General features: G+C 47.1%; 1 protein-coding gene and 1 pseudogene across 2 annotated transcripts in view; one reads left to right on the forward strand and one right to left on the reverse strand.

Annotated features, from left to right (window-relative positions):
- Positions 1-28: 28 nt before the first annotated feature.
- Positions 29-19243, reverse strand: part of HSPA12B (heat shock protein family A (Hsp70) member 12B) — a 48210-nt gene continuing 28995 nt past the window's right edge. Inside the window, exons 9-13 of the mRNA XM_083571265.1 lie at positions 14638-14724; positions 9565-9669; positions 6835-7093; positions 5110-5213; positions 29-1709 (exon numbers count right to left, since the gene is read on the reverse strand). Coding sequence (XP_083427391.1) covers positions 1066-1709; positions 5110-5213; positions 6835-7093; positions 9565-9669; positions 14638-14724 — 1199 coding nt within the window. The 3' untranslated portion in view covers positions 29-1065. The remainder of the gene's footprint in view (positions 1710-5109; positions 5214-6834; positions 7094-9564; positions 9670-14637; positions 14725-19243) is intronic.
- Positions 11350-12495, forward strand: LOC310742741 (small ribosomal subunit protein uS15m-like; annotated as a pseudogene). The gene is made up of 2 exons: positions 11350-11765; positions 12236-12495. The product of its transcript is annotated as a small ribosomal subunit protein uS15m-like (transcript).

Here is a 19243-nt window from a genome sequence, read left to right on the forward strand (position 1 = left end):
GCACTGAGATGCTTCATTTGTATGTGTGTGTGTGTGTGTGTGTGTGTGTGTGTGTGTGTGTGAACCCAACAATATTTAAGGATATTATTTTGTAAACACTTCATGTTTCCAGAAGGCGTCACTTTGTCCTTGATCTTAGGCAAGACAATTGAAAAATTGCGGTGTTTTTTGGTGTTTTTGTAAAAAAGAATAAGAAGCTTAACAACTCTGGGGTTTTCCAGAATGTCCTAGTTTTTACTTTTTGAAATATGGCAATTCTAGGAGTGGGGGAGTTGCATGGAATGGAATGTGGATACAGTGGTACCTCGGGTTACATACACTTCAGGTTACAGACTCCGCTAACCCAGAAATAGTGCTTCAGGTTAAGAATTTTGCTTCAGGATGAGAACAGAAATCGGGCTCTGGCAGCACGGCGGCAGCAGGAGGCCCCATTAGCTAAAGTGGTGCTTCAGGTTAAGAACAGTTTCAGGTTAAGAACGGACCTCCAGAACGAATCAAGTACTTAACGCGAGGTACCACTGTATTGTATTTCATCTTCCCATGGTGACACTGCTAGGTGAAATTTCCAACTCCCCAGCTAGTTAAATTATGGTCTTGAATGAAGGGCTGCTGCTGCATCCTGGACCATTCCATCTGCAAGGCCCATCATTGCACGTAAATTTGTTTCTCCAAAACCTGAAGGAAAATGGAAGGGAAGGTTATGGGACCAACCTCTTCTGCGGAATTTCTCTCTTTGGAGTTTTTTACTGCTGGCCTGCAAAGCTGCCCACCCCTCTGCTCTCTTCTAGAGTCCTGAGAAGATAATACATGACTGTGATCCAGTTGCCACCACCAAAGACCAAGACTAATGATGGGAAAGATGAAGGGGTCCACCTGCTTTTCCATCTTGCCTTTCTTTGGCGAGTTGAAGCAAAGAGGATGTGTTTCTGGAACCTGACCTGTGCTGGATTTCTTCCCAACTCTGACATGACTCAACCAGAAAAATCCACAGAGGAGAGGAGGAGAAGGACCACAGCCAAACCCCTTCTTCTTCCTCCTCCTCCAAGGCCTCAAATATCCAGGGCATCAGTTGGAAAGGAAATCGATAGAAGCTCTCACGGTCTTTGACGTCTGGACATCCATGGCTGCCACCTTGATCTCTGTGTCTCCAAACTGCATGCTGGCTCGGATCTCCCTCCTGTTCTTCTTTGGAGAGCTGGGCTCCTCCAACTCATCCAGGTCCAGGCTGATGGTACCGCATTTCCTGACCCCGGGGTCGGTGATGTAGACCACGTCGTCGGTGCCACAGCAGTAGATGTTGATGATGATCTTCCGCTGCCCGACCCTCGCAGGGCAGTAGCTCCTCTGCACCACTTCGCCCAGTGCCACGGACTGGTCCACGGAGACAAACTTCTCAAAGATGTCGGTGCACCAGTTCTTCCCTTCCTTGACCAGCAGCTTCTCCCTGGGGTGCTTGCCCTCCACGAACTTGTTGAGCACCCCCACGCCGTAGGTCAGAGGGGAGCGCCTCACGCGGACGATAGTGGGGTCCAGGCCGAAGAGCACCGCACCTTTCAGGATGGTCAGGCCCACGTCCTGCGGGATGATGACCCGGCAGATGGCACTGAAGGCCGACTGGACTGCGTGCTGCAGCATCGAGGACTCGGCAAAACCTCCCACCAGGAAGAGGAACTTGATACCTTTGACTTCCGGCTTCTTCATGAGGTCACCTGAAGGGGGAGAGGGGACAGTGGAGGGAGGTGGACAGGCCACAGGGGTCAAAAGGAGGGTGGAAAAACTTGACAAGGTTCCATTTTGGAGCCAGTAACTGTCAACAACAACAACAACAACAACAATAAAAAAAAAAATTTATTTATACCCTGCCCATCTGGCTGGGTGAAATATACTCAGAGTCGCAAAGTGATTTCATGCTCTTTATTCAGCTCATAGTGGTGAGGAGGAATGAATGAATGTCCCCTCAAAGTATCTGCTTTATATACATTATTTACACAATGGGCTGCACATGATTGGCTAATTCCGGAATTCTTCTGTAAGCCAATCAGGTTGTGGATTCACTTTTATCTGGAGCATGATTGGGTGGTTCCTGCCAACCAATCATACTGCTACATTGTTCTAGGACCAATCAGACTGCTGCATTCTGAATCCTATTGTTCTAGGACCAATCAGACTGCTGCCTTTTGGATCCTATTGTTCTAGGACCAATCAGACTGCTGCAGTTTGGATCCTATTCAACTCAGTACATAACACTGGGTTTCCCCAGCCACTCTGGGCGGCTTCCAACCGAACACTAAAATACAGTAACCTATTAAACATTAAAAGCTTCCCTAAATAGGGCTGCCTTCAGATGTCTTCTAAAAGTCTGGTAGTTGTTTATCTCTTTGACATCTGGTGGGAGGGCACCAGAAGGCCCTCTGCCTGGTTCCCTGTAGCTTGGCTTCTCGCAGTGAGGGAACCACCAGAAGGCCCTCGGAGCCGGACCTCAGTGTCCGGGCTGGATGATGGGGGTGGAGTCGCTCCTTCAGGTATGCTGGACCAAGGCTGTTTAGGGCTTTAAAGGTCAGCACCAACACTTTGAATTGTGCTTGGAAATGTACTGGGAGCCAATGTAGGTCTTTCAAGACCGGTGTTATATGGTCTCAGAGGCTGCTCCCAGTTACCAGTCTAGCTGCCGCATTCTGGATTAGTTGTAGTTTCCGGGTCACCTTCAAAGGTAGCCCCACGCAGAGCGCATTGCAGTAGTCCAAGCGGGAGATAACCAGAGCATGCACCACTCTGGCCAGACAGTCTGTGGGCAGGGAGGGTCTCATCCTGTGTACCAGATAGAGCTGGGAGACAGCCACCCTGGACACAGAATGGACCTGTGCCTCCATGGACAGCTGTGAGTCCAAAATGACTCCCAGGCTGCGCACCTGGTCCTTCAGGGGCACAGTTACCCCATTTAGGACCAGGGAGTCCTCCACACCAGCCTGCCCCCTGTTCCCCAAAAACAGTACTTCTGTCAAGGCTCCAGGGCAGAGCTGAGGCTTTTCTGACACTCCACACCTGTCAGGTAGGCTCACTGTCAGCAGAAAGAACCTTAGAGGTTCCCGGCAGGATCAGGGCAACATCCTATCTGGTCCAGCATCCTGTTCTCACAGCCAGATGTCTGTGGGAAACCAGCAAGCAGGATTTGAACACAAGACCTCTCTCCGCTCCTGCAGTTTCCAGCAACTGGGATTCAGAAGCATTGCTGCCCCCCAACTGCATACCCTCCAACGTTTCTCTGGTGAAAATTGGAACGTCCTGTTCCATGAAAATAATAATTTTATTACTTGTATGAAACCATCCGACTGGGCAGCTTCCAACATACAGTGGTACCTTGGTTCTTGAACGGCTGAGTTGTCGAACAAATTGACTCCCGAACGCCGCAAACTCAGACGTAAGTGTTCTGGTTTGTGGACGTTTTTCGGAAGCTGAACGTCCGACGCGGTTTCCACTTGAGTGCAGGAAGCTCCTGCAGCCAATTGGAAGCCGTGTCTTAGTTTTCAAACGGTTTCGGGAGTTGAATGGACTCCCGGAACGGATTAAGTTCGAGAGTACCACTAGATATAAAAATATAAAGGTAAACGGTAAAGGGACCCCTGACCATTAGGTCCAGTCGTGGCCGATTCTGGGGTTGCAGTGCTCGTCTCGCTTTATTGGCCGAAGGAGCCAGTGTACAGCTTCCGGGTCATGTGGCTTGGTATGACTAAGCCGCTTCTGGCGAACCAGAGCAGCGCACGGAAACGCCGTTTACCTTCCCGCTGGAGCGGTACCTATTTATCTACTTGCACTTTGACGTGCTTTCGAACTGCTAGCTTGACAGGAGCAGGGACAGAGCAACGGGAGCTCACCCCGTGGTGGGGATTCAAACCGCTGACCTTCTGATCGGCAAGTCCTAGGCTCTGTGGTTTAACCCACAGCGCCAGCTGCGTCCCTTATATAAAAATATAATAAAGCATTAAACATTTAAAAAATGCCTTCCGTATACAAGACTGCCTTCTAAAAGTGTCTTCTAAAGGTTGTATAGTTATTTATCTCCTTGGCTTGTGGGTTGCATAACTCCATACCCACCAACAGATCTCTGATGAAAATAGGGAGGTCCAAGTGGGACATTTTGGGATCAAATCAGAAACCGGGGTGGCTTCTGTAAGTCCGAGGCTGTCCCTGGAAAATATGGACACTTGGAGGGTAGCAAGACCACAGGCCACGGGGATCTTGGGAGTCCCACACTTGGACCTTGTGGCTGACCCTAGGAGCAGGCTGGAAGTTGGTGGAACTGACCAGCAAAATGATACAAATAGAGAGTTGGACGGGACCCTGAGGATAATCTGGTCCATCCCCTGCAACGCAGGAATCTTTTGCCCAGTGCAGGACTCGAACTCACAACACTTGAGTTTAAGCGGTTCGTTCTCTACCATACCGCCTATATTCATTTAGTTTACAAACCCATTCCTCCTTTGTAGGTATAGTTTGTGACTTCTCTCTCATACCGCCTCTCCCGGTCTGCCCCACGGAGAGCCTCAAGGTCCATAAATAGCAACACCCTAGTGATCCCGGGCCCTAAGGAAGTTAGATTGGCCTCAACCAGAGCCAGGGCCTTTTCAACACTGGCTCTGGCCTGGTGGAACACTCTGCTCATGAGACCAGGGCCCTGCAGGATCTGATTTCTTTCCGCAGGGCCTGTGAGACAGAGTTGTTCCGCCTGGCCTTTGGCTTGGAGCCAATTTGATTCCCTCCCTCTCTTTCTTTCTTTTTTCTTTTCCTTCTCCTCCTGCGATGAGGCTACATTTTAATATTTTAATGTTCCATTATTTTAATGTTGTATTTTATTTTTGTTTCTAAGTTGTAATCATTCAACTTGTTTTTATTATTGCTTGTAAGCCGCTCTGAGCCCGGCCTTGGCTGGGGAGGGCAGGGTATAAATAAAAATTATTATTATTATTATTACCAATGAAGCTATCCACACTCACAAACTGACACACTTCCCCCCCCTTTTGCCCATTTCAGGGCATTGCCCACAGGGGAAAGAGCATTGGCATCCAGCTTGAGTTTCTGCACGCAGCCGAGCTCTGCAATTGGGGGACTCACCGATGTGTGTGATAATCTGGCTGATGGTTGGTTGGAAGAGCTCGTTCATGGCTTCAGAGGACATGCGCAGCATCCCTTGTGAGGACCACTTCACCAGGTTCACACTGGAGATGTCAGAAAAGAGATTACTTATACATTTTTATTTTTATTTTTTTGTGGGTTTTTTTTGCTATTTATTTATTGGTTTTCACATATTACATTACAATACAGATGTACCAAAGCCAACACCATTTCCTCCCCATCCCCCCATACATTTACATTTACATTTCCTCAATTATAATATTATTCTTTTCTCCTTCCCTCCGCCCCCACTCGATTTCCTCCACATTATACAATTTACAATAATCTTTCCATTCTACAGTCTTCTCAAATCATCTATATAGTCTTGTTATCTTTCCTTACTAATTTTTCTTCCAATCAGTACTTCACATTTTAATCTAGGCATATTAGCGTATCTTTTTTTGAGCAATATTTGGCCATATATTCATCAAAACATTTCCACTGTGGTGTAGTGGTTAAGAGCGGTGGACTCGTAATCTGGTGAACCGGGTTCGATTCCCTGCTCCTCCACATGTAGATGCTGGGTGACCTTGGGTTAGTCACACTTCTTTGAAGTCTCTCAGCCCCACTCACCTCACAGAGTGTTTGTTGTGGGGCAGGAAGGGAAAGGAGAATGTTGGCCACTCTTCTTCACTCCTTTTTAAATTTTTGATTTGACTGATTTCTTATTATAGCAGTTAATTTTGCCAAAATTAAATACTCATTTGGTTTACAAATCCATTACTCATTTGTGGGTATAGTTTGTGACTTCCACCTAGCAGCAATCACTATTCTAGCAGTTGTACTTGCATATAGAAAAATTCTCCCCCCCCCCCGGTGGTATCTCTTCATCTATCAATCCAAGGAGATATGTCTCTGGTTTCTTTGTTATTGATATTTTCAACATCTTCTTTAGTTCTTCATGTACTACTATCCAAAATTTCTTAATTTCCTCACACCTCCACCACATATGTCTTGTTGTTCCTGTTTCTCCACCACATCTCCAGCAGAGGTTGGATTTCAATTTATATATCTTTGCCAACTTAACTGGCGTTAAGTGCCACCTATAGAACATCTTTACAAAATTTTCTTTAATTGTATATGAGGCAGTAAATCGTATATCCTCTCACCAGAGTTTCTCCCATTGCTCTAGATGGATAGTGTCAAGTTGTGGGTGAATGTATCAGACGACACAGCGATTCTTCAAACAGCTCTTGTTTATTCACAGGCCAGAACAGAACTGAAGGGTTCAGCCAGCCTGCTTATATAGAGAGCTCCAGTACAACGCAACTGTAACAACTTTCTGTAACTATCCAATCACTGAACGTCACTTTTGATCCCTTATTTGCATATATGGATCTGAGTGAAAACTATCTACAGTATCCCCTTGCTGGCCCAGGGTGAGAACTTCAGTAAATAACTGATAGTATGTCCGAGATCCTGAGACCATTCAATCTTTCTGCTTCATTTTATGCTGTTTTAGTCTAATTGCAGTGTCCAATCTACACTGCCCTGATGGAGTTCTACTGAAAGAAAGCCTCAAATTTTTAACAAAAGGGGAAAGAACTTGGGGTGGGGCTGTGGAATTGTGATCCTTTTATCCCTGCCAGGGCCAAGGTCGTCCTTGGGACTCCAAAGGTCATCTATCCCAACCCCCATTTTCATCCAACCCTCTGGGACCCTCACCTGCTGCGCTTCAGAGCCGTCTCCACGTTCTGTCCCCGGTGCTTCCGGTAAAAGTCAATGAAGGAGAAGGGCAGGGAGATGTTGAGGGAGTTGGCGCGGTGCGGGGCAGCCGTCCGCTTGCGGGCCTCGAACGCGATGGTCAGGTCGACCCAGGCTGCCGGGCGCTTGGCCTTGAAGGTGGCGATGAAGTCCTCGCCAAAGATCTGGCAGAGAAGTTTCTCGAAGGCCAAGTCCACCCCCACGGCCCCGTAAGGACCTCCTGGAAGGCAGCGACGGGAGAGGGAAGGTCAAAGGAGCAAGGGAGAGGGGCAGCGCGGCACAATGGCTAGCGGGTCAAATTAGGGCTTCAGGGGCCAGGGTTCGAATCTCCGCTTGGCATGCAGTTCACTAATTGGGACCTTGGGCTGCCTCTCAGCCTAGCCTGCTTTGCAGGGTTGTTGTGGGACAGAATGAGGAGATGGGAAACCATGTGTGCCTTCTTGAGCTCCTTGGAGGAAAAATGTGGGCTAAATAATAATAATAATAATAATAATAATAATAATAATAATAATGGCATGAAGGATATGGGGCTTTCAGGGCCTAAGAGAAGCTAGTCTCTCTCTGTGTTTTCTGCCCTCCCAAAGGTCAGGTTACATCAACAATACAGAACAGCAAACCCCTGTGTTGCAAACTTAACACAACAAACAATACAAGCAACACGCAGGCCAGTATACTAGATAGTATTCTGTAATTCTTATTGCATAATATACATGATTTAGTAACAAAAACAAAACGTGTGCACTTGTAAATTCTCTAATATATTTGAAATCAAATGAACGCACGCCTGTCAATCTTTGAAAGTAAGTAAGTGAATAACGTATTGCATATCCACATGACCACTGCTCCTTGTGCATTTTTCTAATCTATGGGTTGTGCTGAAGAAGATTCCAGCGAAACCGTCAGATTATTCGGGATCACTGTCCGTTGTTATTCACCTACTACTTCGGCACCATGAACGCCTAAAAAAAGTTTTACCGCTTAGCCCACAGGATAGCATCTATTACTTTGTTTCAACTATAGACTTATTATACTTCTGCAGACTTTCAAAGATTGACAGACATGTGTTCAGTTCAAATGAATTGGAGAATTTACAAGTGCACACATATTTTTTTTTTGTTACTAAATCATGTATATTATGCAATAAGAATTACAGTGCTATCTGTTCTCCCAACGGTCAGGGCACTGTCTAGGGTGGCCCCCTGAACTGAGGAATGCACTTCCTTAATGTGTTGTTGCAAATATGAACAACCTATCCGAAGAATGCAGTGAGTCCCAGACATTTGCATTTCCACCTTCAAGTAAAGGCTTTGATTTTCCTTCTTATTTTGCTTCTAGCTTGCTATTTCAGTTTCAGCCACTGGGTGGAACTCTAACATCAGAACACCAAAAGGGGAGGCCAGCTTCAAACAGCCCTGGAAACCCAGGAATGGCCGCTCTAGCCAAAGAGCTGGGTGGGAGACAAACTTGGGCACAGACTTTCAAAGCTGCAAAACTGCACGGCTTACATGAAAGTTCAGGGCTGCGGTCATACTTGTATGGAATTTTGCCGAAGACAGTTGTACCTTGGGTCCCAAACGCCCTGGAACTCGGACGTTTTGGCTCCTGAACACCCCAAAAAGTGACTGTTCCGGTTTGTGAACATTCTTTTGGAACCCGAATGTCCAATGGGGCTTCCGCGGCTTCTGATTGGCTGCAGGAGCTTCTTGCAGCCAATTAGAAGATGTGATTTGGTTTTCAAACGTTTTGGAAGTCAAACGGACTTCTGTTCGACTTCCAAGGTACGACTGTATGCACATTTCTGCAAAGCAGTTTCCCCCAGTATGAAGCGCTTCTTAATGTCGTTTTCACTAGCAGTGTGATTGCCTGGGAATCGGATTCAGAGGCTGAACCTGAGGAATCCCAGCCTGCACAGGAGTCCCCGCCTCCAGGGCCGGCTGAGCCGGGGCAGGGCCTTGAACCTGAAGGGCCCTCACCTGTGCCAGATCCTCAGGAGCAGACACCGGCTGAATCCGCTCTGGCTCCGGAGGTGATTGAGGACCCATTGCCTGCAGGTGCTCCTCTCTCAGCCCCGTCAGGGGAAGGTGAAGATGCTTCTGGGTCCAGTAGCCATCCAGCCTCTGAGCTGCAGAGGCTCAGGGCAGAGAGGCGGAGGGAACTAAGTTCTCGCAGGAGGAGTGCTCACCTCCAGGCCAGGAGAGGCGAGTCACCTGTGTACCGGGGCCGCCCTATGCCTCAGAGGAGATAAAAGCCAGCCAGCCCAGTCCCAGGTTGTGGGAGCAACATCGTTGGTTACCTGTTCCTGCCAGCACCCTGTCCTGCTTTCTGCCAGAGTTCCTGACCATGCCCGACTCCCTGCCTTGGACCCCGCTTCAGACTCGGACCGGACACGGACCTCACCGCACGGTAACCCTCCCCCCGGGACCAGCACAAGCAGATTCCTTTCCCATGCTCTCCTTACCATAGTTATATGCAGTTTTATCCACGCTTTACCACAGTCATGTGCATTCTTGCACACATTGTTTTGCCGGAGAACTGCACCGCAAAATTCGGAGAAGTACGAATTCTGTCTTTCAGATTCCAGAGGGTTTCGGAAAGCGTGAATTAGGTAAGTTTGCCTTTCTCCTCCACCTGCAGCCCTGGACCTCCTTGCAGGTGGCCTTGCTCTGTGGACTCTCCCCAGCCCCTCCTCACCTGATGCTTTGTAGAGCTCCTTGAGGGTCCCCTGCGGTTGCTCAATCTGGTGCACGGTCAGATCGACCGTCCCTCCGCCACAGTCGGCTACAATGTAGCGGTCCCCTGCGGGATGAAGGAAAGAAGGTGGTGATGCCAGGTTTGGGAAATGAATCACAGAATCATAGAGTTGGAAGGGACACCTGAGGGACATCTAGTCCAACCCCATGCAAAGCAGAAATCTCAGCTGAAGCATCCATGACAGATGGCCATCCAACCTCTGCTTAAAAACCTCCAAGGAAGTGTGGGATGTGAAACACAAGAGCAGTCAAGTACAACATTCCTAGAGTGAACATGTTTACACATGGGGAGAAATGTTTGTCCAGCCAGCAGGAAAACTTCCTGTTTCCTTCTTGGCTGGGACAGACTTCCTCTGCATGTGACTAGAGGTGGGCGTGGCCTCACCTGTGCAGGTAATGACAAAAGCACAGGGCAGGGCAGCCATCTCTCTCTCTCTGTGACTACATGCATTGAAGAAGCAACATCTGCTTAGCCAAAGATCAAGAGAGGACAAAGGTACTGTCTCTTTATGGGATAGTTTCCAGGTGTATGTTACTTTTCTAAGCTAAGTCTGCCTTCTGGAATCTGATTGTGAACAGAATGTGAGTAAACTCTTTTTATACTTTTGTAGAAGACTTTGTCATGTCTTATATTTTATGAGGGAATAAGGGGAAAATACTTGAACAGTTATTATAGAGGCTTTAGCGAGTCTGAGCAAACACAGCCGCTGCAAAGTTTAAAATAAGGGGAATGTTACTCTGCTGAAATTGTGGAACTTGTTAACATAAGGTGGATAAGGATATAATCAGACAATATATCCTCTCCTGCATCCCTGAACATTCCCACAGGAAGGAGAGTCCAGATGTATGCCACAACGGCCGCGAGAGTTCTAATAGCACAAGGATGGAAGACTGAAGAAACCCCAACTATAAATAATCATGGCAAGAAAAATGGATGGGCTATGCAGAACTGGCAAAACCGACATATAAGCTGTGGGACAAGGATAACTGAGACTTTAAAGATGAATGGGAACCCTTTACAAAGTGTCTGAAGACACAACAAAGCGAAATGGACTCCTTTGCTGGCTTTGAATAAACATCCACAAACTTTTTATTGATAATAATCAGCTAAATAGTTTGAGGATCTCCACGACTGTGTAACATGCAGAAAACAGCAATCTCAGAGAAATCAAAGACAGGAACTGAGGGAAACTGGGGGGTCGGGGTGGGTGGGTTTTGTGTGGGAGGGTGAGGGGAGGGAGGAAAAATGGGGGGGGAATAAGGATGATATGTTTCTGGATAATACGTTTTGTTTTAATTCTGAATTAAAAAAGTTTAAAAAAAGAAGAAAGAAAATAGGGAGAATACCTCTCCAACTGGCCTCCTTGACCCCTCCCTCCATATTTTGTCCTCCCCACCCAGGACCCCCCCCCCACTGTCCTGAGAAAACTCCTTAATCCTGGTTATTTATATATGCCACTACTATTGGCGTTTGGCAACTTTGATCTGTTGCAGCACCTTAGCCGAGCATACGCAGAGTTCCAGAAAGCAATCAGTTGCAGGCAGGATGGACGAAGCAGGAACAAGACGCTGCTACTTGTAACTTGGTTACTTAGAAGTGTTTATTGTCTACAGCGGACTCTACAAGTTACTATATACAGGAACAGAAATGGATCTTAACTAGCTCTCTCTTAACAAACTCCAAACGACTCTCAGAACACCACACTGACAGGGGACCTGACCTGTGATGCACCAAGATGGCGGCGCCCAGGAACTAAACTGGGAGAGGATTTCACTGGTGTTGCTCAGGGGAGTCTCGCGGCGGGGGCTGCCGCGCTGCACAGATGGAGCTGCTTTGGCTCGAACGTGGCAATGGCGGCGGTGGGTCAGGGATCACTGCATAAGAGCCCCCTCCTTCAAACAGCCAGGGATTATGTCAGGCTTGTCCATAGAAAAAAGCAAGAAATCCCCATCCATTTGGATGATCTGCCTCCCACTTTATGCCAACATCCCAGTTATAGACAAGGTAGAAAAATGTTGTGAGCAGGTTGCTGTCTCTGGAAATGGCAAGCCAGAAGGAGAAAGTGAAAATCAAGAAACAACAGCTAGCAGACCAAGTCCAGAAGTCCCCAACTGACACTACCTCCTTGTTGTTGTTTAGTCGTGTCCGCCTCTTCGTGACCCCCTGGACCAGAGCACGCCAGGCACTCCTGTCTTCCACTGCCTCCTGCAGTTTGGTCAAACTCATGCTGGTAGCTTCGAGAACATTGTCCCACCATCTCGTCCTCTGTCGTCCCCTTCTCCTTGTGCCCTCCATCTTTCCCAACATCAGGGTCTTTTCCAGGGAGTCTTCTCTCCTCATGAGGTGGCCAAAGTCTTGGAGCCTCAGCTTCAGGATCTGTCCTTCCAGTGGGCACTCAGGGCTGATTTCCTTCAGAATGGATAGGTTTGATCTTCTTGCAGTCCATGGGACTCTCCAGAGTCTCCTCCAGCACCAGAATTCAAAAGCATCAATTCTTCGGCGATCAGCCTTCTTTGTGGTCCAGCTCTCACTTCCATACATCACTACTGGGAAAACCATAGCTTTAGCTACACGGAGCTTGGTTGGCAAGGTGATGTCTCTGCTTTTTAAGATGAAGTCCAAGTTGCATTCTTGACAGCCAAGATTTGCACGCTCCAGGAACATCTGCAGATGCACACTAAGGACACAGTCAACCGTTGCCAGATGCTGATAGCCATAGAGTGGCAGAAGAAGCACAACACCAAGAACCACGTCTTTGAGAAGATGTGTAAAGTGCTGGACATCAAGTACGAGTTTCCCCCATTGTACTGCTGGATCGCTAAGAAAGCCTTGTGCAACAAGGTCTACCAAGGTCTACTATCTAAACATTAGATGATCACCAGGGCTAGCTGGCTGAATTAGTCCTATTTGGGCCAGCGAGGAGACCAGGGGAGAATTAGCTGTGGGATCCCAGAGCGGGTAATCTTCATAAAAAAGGGGAGGGGGAGGGAAGGAAGGGAAATAAAAGATCAGGCTAAGTTCAAATTAAAGGCCTGGTGGAATACCTCTGTCTTACAGGCCCTGCGGAAGTAAGTTAAATCCTGCAGGGCCCTAGTCTCATGGGACAGAGCATTCCACCAGGTCGGAGCCATCACTGAAAAGGCCCTGGCCCTAGTGGAGGATAATCTGAATTTCTTAGGGCCCGGGACCTCTAAACTATGATTATTCATGGACCTTAATATCCGCTGCGGGGCAGACCAGGAGAGACGGTCCCATGAATGAGCAAATTACAATGGTTCCTCAGTTTATGAACAGCCTAGTATACGACCATTTTGTATTACGACCAATTACAACCCAGAAATGAGTGCTCTGGGTTGCGGGTTTTTTTCCTGGTATACGATGGGCCCTGGCTGCGGAAGGTCTTTGTATGGGCTGCCAGCGCTGCCCAGATTGGGCCTCCGCTGCCGGGATCTTGCAGCGGGAGGCTGCCTCCCTAAGCGGCGCCGCGCTGTAGGGCTAGACCTCGCCATCGGCGCTGCCCGAATTGGGCCTCTGGCTTTTTTCCTCCCTCGTCTTCCCTTTCACTGATCATCTGAGTCCCCCCCCCCACATCGTGATTAAAGCCTTCCATTTCTGATTGCAGTGTTCTGAGGTGATATTTGGTGCTTTTGTTTTTGCTATTTTTTGCGTTTTTGTTTGTGTGGCTTTTTCATTTTTGTCTCTGTGGATTGTATTTCATTTTATGATTGAGTGAGTGAGTGAGTGACTGACTGCAGAAATGGATAAAAGTCCTCCATCCAAACAATGACTATCATCAGTGCAGGTAAGAAAAAAAAACAATTTTCATTTTTATCATCTACAATACTGTTTTATTTATAGTACAGTGGACGCTCGGGTTGCAAACGTGATCCGTGCAGGATGCATGTTCGCAACCCGCAGCGTTTGCAAGCCACATCTGCACACACCCGGGTTGTGATTCGACGCTTCTGTGCATGCGCAAAGCGCGATTTGGCGTTTCTGCGCATGCGCGACTGTCATAACCTGGAAGTAACCCGTTCCAGTACTTCTGGGTTTCGGCGGTCCGCAACCCAAAAAAACACATCCTGAAGCGTCTGTAACGCAAGGTATGACTGTACAGTACATTTATTATTGTTTTCATTTTATGGATCAATGGTCTCGTTAGATAGTAAAATTCATGTGAAATTGCTGTTTTAGGGGTTGCTTTTCATTGTCTGGAATGGATCAATCCATTTTCCATTACTTTCTATGGGAAAGCACGCCTTGGTTTAAGTCCGCTTTGGTTTAAGACAGGACTTCTGGATTGGATTAAGGTTGTAAAGCAAGGTACCACTGGAATCAATGCATCAGTCCTGCAAACTGCAGAATATTTCGCTCCACACACACACATCCCAGCTGACTTGTGAATTCTTCTTAAAAAAAAACAACAGTCGAATTTCCCTCTTTTCCTTGCCTTTGAATTACCCCACTGGCTTCTGTATGCCACAACAGCTACGAGAATATTACTTGCGAAGAATTGGAAGAAACAAGATTTATCAACTATCAAAGAATGGCAGATGAAGATGATGGACTATATGGAACTAGCCGAACTGACTGGGAGACTCCGAGACCAGAGAGAAGAGATGGCGGAAGAAAATTGGAAGAAGTTTAAAGAATATTTGAAAAAATATGTTAATAATAGCTTTGGAAGTGGATATAGGCTGTAGGATTAGAAGTAGAAGATAGTGTATTTTAAAACAGTATTATTTGTAAGTGATAAAATGTGAAGATTTTTATAGTAAAAGTAAGTGTGATAAAAAAATTGTTAAAAATTATGATATATGTAAACTGCTAAAGATGAGATAAAATGAAAATCAGATGGGGGGACTTGGGGAAGCTCACCTAAAAGATAAGGATAAGACAAGAATTTGTTTGCATTGTTTGTTTTTTCTGTTTGTGTTGTTTAGTTGTGTTATAAAATGAATACAAAAAATTTTGGGGGGGGGGGAAATGAATTGCCCCACTGCCTTTTCCTACCTGTCTGCATTTCGGACCAGAGCTCTCCCATCCCGGATTCCACTAGGAAGGTGCGGCTGTGTCTGGAACGGCGCAGTTGTTCCCGGGCTGCAGAGAGACAAATCGGAAAGTAAGGCAGCAGCAAGATGGGGAGAACACACACACAGAGAGAGAAGAAATGGAATAATCCCTTCGTTGTCTTGTTTTATAATCACAGACTGTACCCTGAGGATCTTCAATGCCCTGCAATGCAGGAATATGGGATTGTCCCACACAGGGGCTGAACCTACAATCTTGGCATTATCAGTAGTAGAAGAAGAGGAGTTTGGATTTGATATCCCACCTTACACTCCCTTTAAGGAGTCTCAAAGCGGCTAACATTCTCCTCCCCCTTCCTCCCCCACAACAAACACTCTGTGAGGTGAGTGGGGCTGAAAGACTTCAGAGAAGTGTGACTAGCCCAAGATCACCCAGCAGCTGCATGTGGAGGAGCGGAGACGCGAACCCGGTTCACCAGATTACGAGACTACCGCTCTTAACCACTACACCACACTGGCTCCCATACACTGGCTCAGTACCACACTCATAACCAACTGAGCTATCCAGCTCCTATTCTTTTCTTTTCTTTATTATTTATTTATATTCTGCCATCCCTCCAAGCAGCGCAAGGTGGCGTATGGCTCTCCACCTCCCCATGTCGTCTTCAAAACAACCCTGCGAGGTAGGTTGGGCTGTAAATGGACAAAAGTACAAAGATACACAAAATGTGTAGGGGTGTGCGTACCCCTGCATCCCTCCCGGAAAAAGCGCTGCATGGAACTGTAGAAATGGAAGGGGCCCCCCAAGAGTCTCGGTAGTGGCAGCCGCCCTGAGGAACAGCCTCCCACCAGATGTCAAAGAGAACAACAACTACCAGACTTTTAGAAGACATCTGAAGGCAGCCTTGTTCAGGGAAGCTTTTGATGTTTAATAGGTTATTGTATTTTAATATTCTGTTGGAAGCTGCCCAGCGTGGCGGGGTATAAATAAATCATCATCATCATCATCATCATCATCATCATCATCATCTAGTCCAACGCCCTGCAATGCAGGAATCTCAGCTAACACCCCTAATAAATGAGGTAGAGACTCAAGATCTGACTGACTCCTCCATCTCACCAATGGTTGCAAAAATCGTTTGGGCAAGTGTTATGTACTGAGTTGAATAGGATCCAAACTTCAGCAGTCTGATTGGTCCTAGAACAATAGGATCCAAAAGGCAGCAATCTGATTGGTCCTAGAACAATAGGATTCAGAATGCAGCAGTCTGATTGGTCCTAGAACAATGCAGCAGTATGATTGGTTGGCAGGAACCACCCAATCATGCTCCAGATAGAAGTGAATCCACAACCTGATTGGCTTACAGTAGAATTCCGGAATTAGCCAATCATGTGCAGCCCATTGTGTAAATAATGTATATAAAGCAGATGCTTTGAGGGGACTTTCATTCATTCCTCCTCACCACTATGAGCTGAATAAAGAGCATGAAATCACTTTGCGACTCTGAGTATATTTCAGCAAGGAAATGGGGAGATTGGGAACGCCTCTGAGAAGTCCAGGAGCAAAGCTCAGCAATCTGAAGTTGTTCTGGAGTCGCCACGAGCAAGATCTGGAGCGCCTTGGGTAAAAGCAGCACTGCAGTACAGGCCGGATGGTCCATGGTGGGGCTGAGGACATTTAGCCTTCTCCCCCCACCCCCAAGGCTAAACAGATGTAGGGAAGTCCCTGACCTGGCCAAGGTTTCAGGAAACAGGCCATTTCCCTGACAACTTCCCTCCTGAGAGTTTCCTGGCTTCCGGCCTCCCTGCCTTGGCTTCAAGACAGAAGCCTTTCTTTGGAATGACAGGCCTTGCCTCTCGCACAAGCATGCACAGATCCTTCAGATTAGCACCTCAGAGTCACTTTTGCAGAAGACAGCATTCGAAAACTAAAATCCCCCTGAATTTGGAAGGTGTGTCACCTACCACTCAGCCTGAGCCACAAAGAGAAATGTTTTGCCTCAGCTCACACATAGGGAAGGCTTAGCTTTGGGCCCAGTGCCTCTGAACATGTACAAAGTGTAGTGTAGCGGTTAGACCAGTGTTCTGGGCCATAACCCTGCTTGGTTCCATAAACTCAGCCCCAGCGCCTCCTTGCTCAAAACAGCGGTTTGCACGACCCATGGAGGAAGATAATAATAATACAGTAATAATAATAATAATAATTAATAATAATAGTTCCGGGTTTTACCGCTCGCGCATGCTCAGACGCTCAAAATGACGTCACGCTCATGCGCAGTCACAGGTTACGCTCTACTCAGGATGCGAACGGGGCTCCGGAACGGATCCAGGTTTTGTGTTCAGAAAGGGTCCCAGGACTGAGAGAGGGGTTGAATAACTTCTGCTTAGAAGGAGAGGGGCGCCGTGGTTCAGATCCTGGAAACTTCAGGTGTGGCACTTACTGGAGAACTCAAAAAAGGCTCCCTCAGCTCTCCTTCCTACAGGCAGAGCTGCAGAAGACTCCGCAAAGCTGTTTGCAGTGAGATGGGCTCTTTAATAACTGTGGTTTGTTCTGCTAATAAAATCAAATGAAGACCAGATGTGTTTAAACCTTAATTTAAACCACTGTCTTCTGATGCTTTCCCCCTTTTCCATCAGTGGCTCCATCAGAGAATAGGCGGCCCAAGACGGAAAACTGGATGGAGCTGGGTAGAAGATGCACACACCACCTGCGGAACTCACTGCCACAAGATATTGCCAAGGCAACTGACCGCATGGGTATCAGCCCATCTCACCTTGGCTTAATGTGGATTGTGCTTCCTTTTAATTCCCCCAGCTATTGCTGCCCCACACTTTCTCATCCCTATGCAGTCAGTGGCCTAGTGTGCATCCAGATTTAGGGAGGATGCCACACAGACGAGGGGGAATTGAAGGAGGCTAAAAGGGTCACGATCCGAATTCAGAAGAGGTCACCACGATTTAAGAAGGATGTTGACAAACTGGAAGGTATGCAGAGGAGGGTGGCCAACATGATCTGGAAATGGAGCCTGATGAGGAACAGTCGAAGGAGCTGGGTATTTTTTATTTTATTTTTTAAATAGTTTTTATGGATTTTTACATTTATAATAATAATTTATTATTTATTTTTATCTTCATCACAAGAAGATCACCTCAGATATAAACCCAAACCCAAATACCCCCCCTCCCATCTATGACTTCCCTCAGCTTCCTCTTCTGGTTTGTTGCATAATAATTTCCCTGCTTTTTGGTTATACCGCAGTACTGTATTCTCTAAATTAGGTCCTTTCTTTATTCTGGGGCTACCTTTGAAGGTGACCCGGAAACTGCAATTAATCCAGAATGTGACAGCTATACTGTTGACTGGGAGCGGCCGCCGGGACCACATAACACCGGTCCTGAGAGATCTGCATTGGCTCCCACTACGTTTCTGAGCACAATTCAAAGTGTTGGTGCTGACCTTTAAAGCCCTAAACGGCCTTGGTCCTGTATACCTGAAGGAGCGTCTCCACCCCCATCGTTCAGCCCGGACACTGAGGTCCAGCTCTGAGGGTCTTCTAACGGTTCCCTCATTGTGAGAAGTGAGGTTACAGGGAACCAGACAAAGGGCCTTCTCAGTGGTGGCACCTGCCCTTCAGCTGTGAAGAAAATAAGCAGCTATCTTATCTTTACAAAACGATATGATATCTTTATTGTCAATGTCCCATACAGAACAACTCCTTATACTCCGTTTAGAAACAGAATTGCATTTGGGTAGAAACTCAGCCAGAAGGGCAGGGTAAAAATATATTATTATTATTATTATTATTAGTAGTAGTAGTAGTAGTAGTAATTGTAAGTGTTTAGTCAAATCCTGCTAGGGAGTTCATTTCTTTACAATATTTCTGTAAGTACATCGTAAGGAGCTGGGTATTTTTAGCCTGGATGAGAGGAGATACGATAGCCATAACCTCTGGAGGTTATGGACTCTCCATCCCTGGAGGTCTTAAAGCAGATTTTGGATGGTCATCTGCCATGGATGCTTTAGCTCTGATTCCTGCATTGCAAGGGGTTGGCCAAGAAGACACCAACCAATTTGACCTCCACTGGTCCTTTTTCAAAACCACCCAAAGGCCATCACCGTAGACGGGTCTGATTCAGTAGGAGCAGCTCCCTAAAAGCTAGGTACTCTGTGTCTTTACACAAAACAAATGAAATACCGTGAAAACCCCTGAAACGAGAAGTAATTGACTAATTACCTTATAAAGGTAAAGGGACCCCTGACCATTATGTCCAGTCGTGACCAACACTGGGGTTGCGGCACTCATCTCGCTTTACTGGCCGAGGGAGCCGGCATACAGCTTCCGGGTCAAGTGGCCAGCATGACTAAGCCGCTTCTGGCGAAACCAGAGCAGCTCCTGAAAACGCCATTTACCTTCCCGCTGGAGCGGTACCTATTTATCTACTTGCACTTTCACGTGCTTTCGAACTGCTAGGTTGGCAGGAGCAGGGACCAAGCAATGGGAGCTCACCCCGTCGCGGGAATTCGAACCACTGACCTTCTGATCAGCAAGCCCTAGGCTCTGTGGTTTAACCCACAGCGCCACCCGCGT

This window comes from Podarcis filfolensis (genome assembly GCF_964270895.1).
Source record: "Podarcis filfolensis genome assembly, chromosome: 9".
In the NCBI taxonomy this organism is placed as follows: domain Eukaryota; kingdom Metazoa; phylum Chordata; class Lepidosauria; order Squamata; family Lacertidae; genus Podarcis; species Podarcis filfolensis.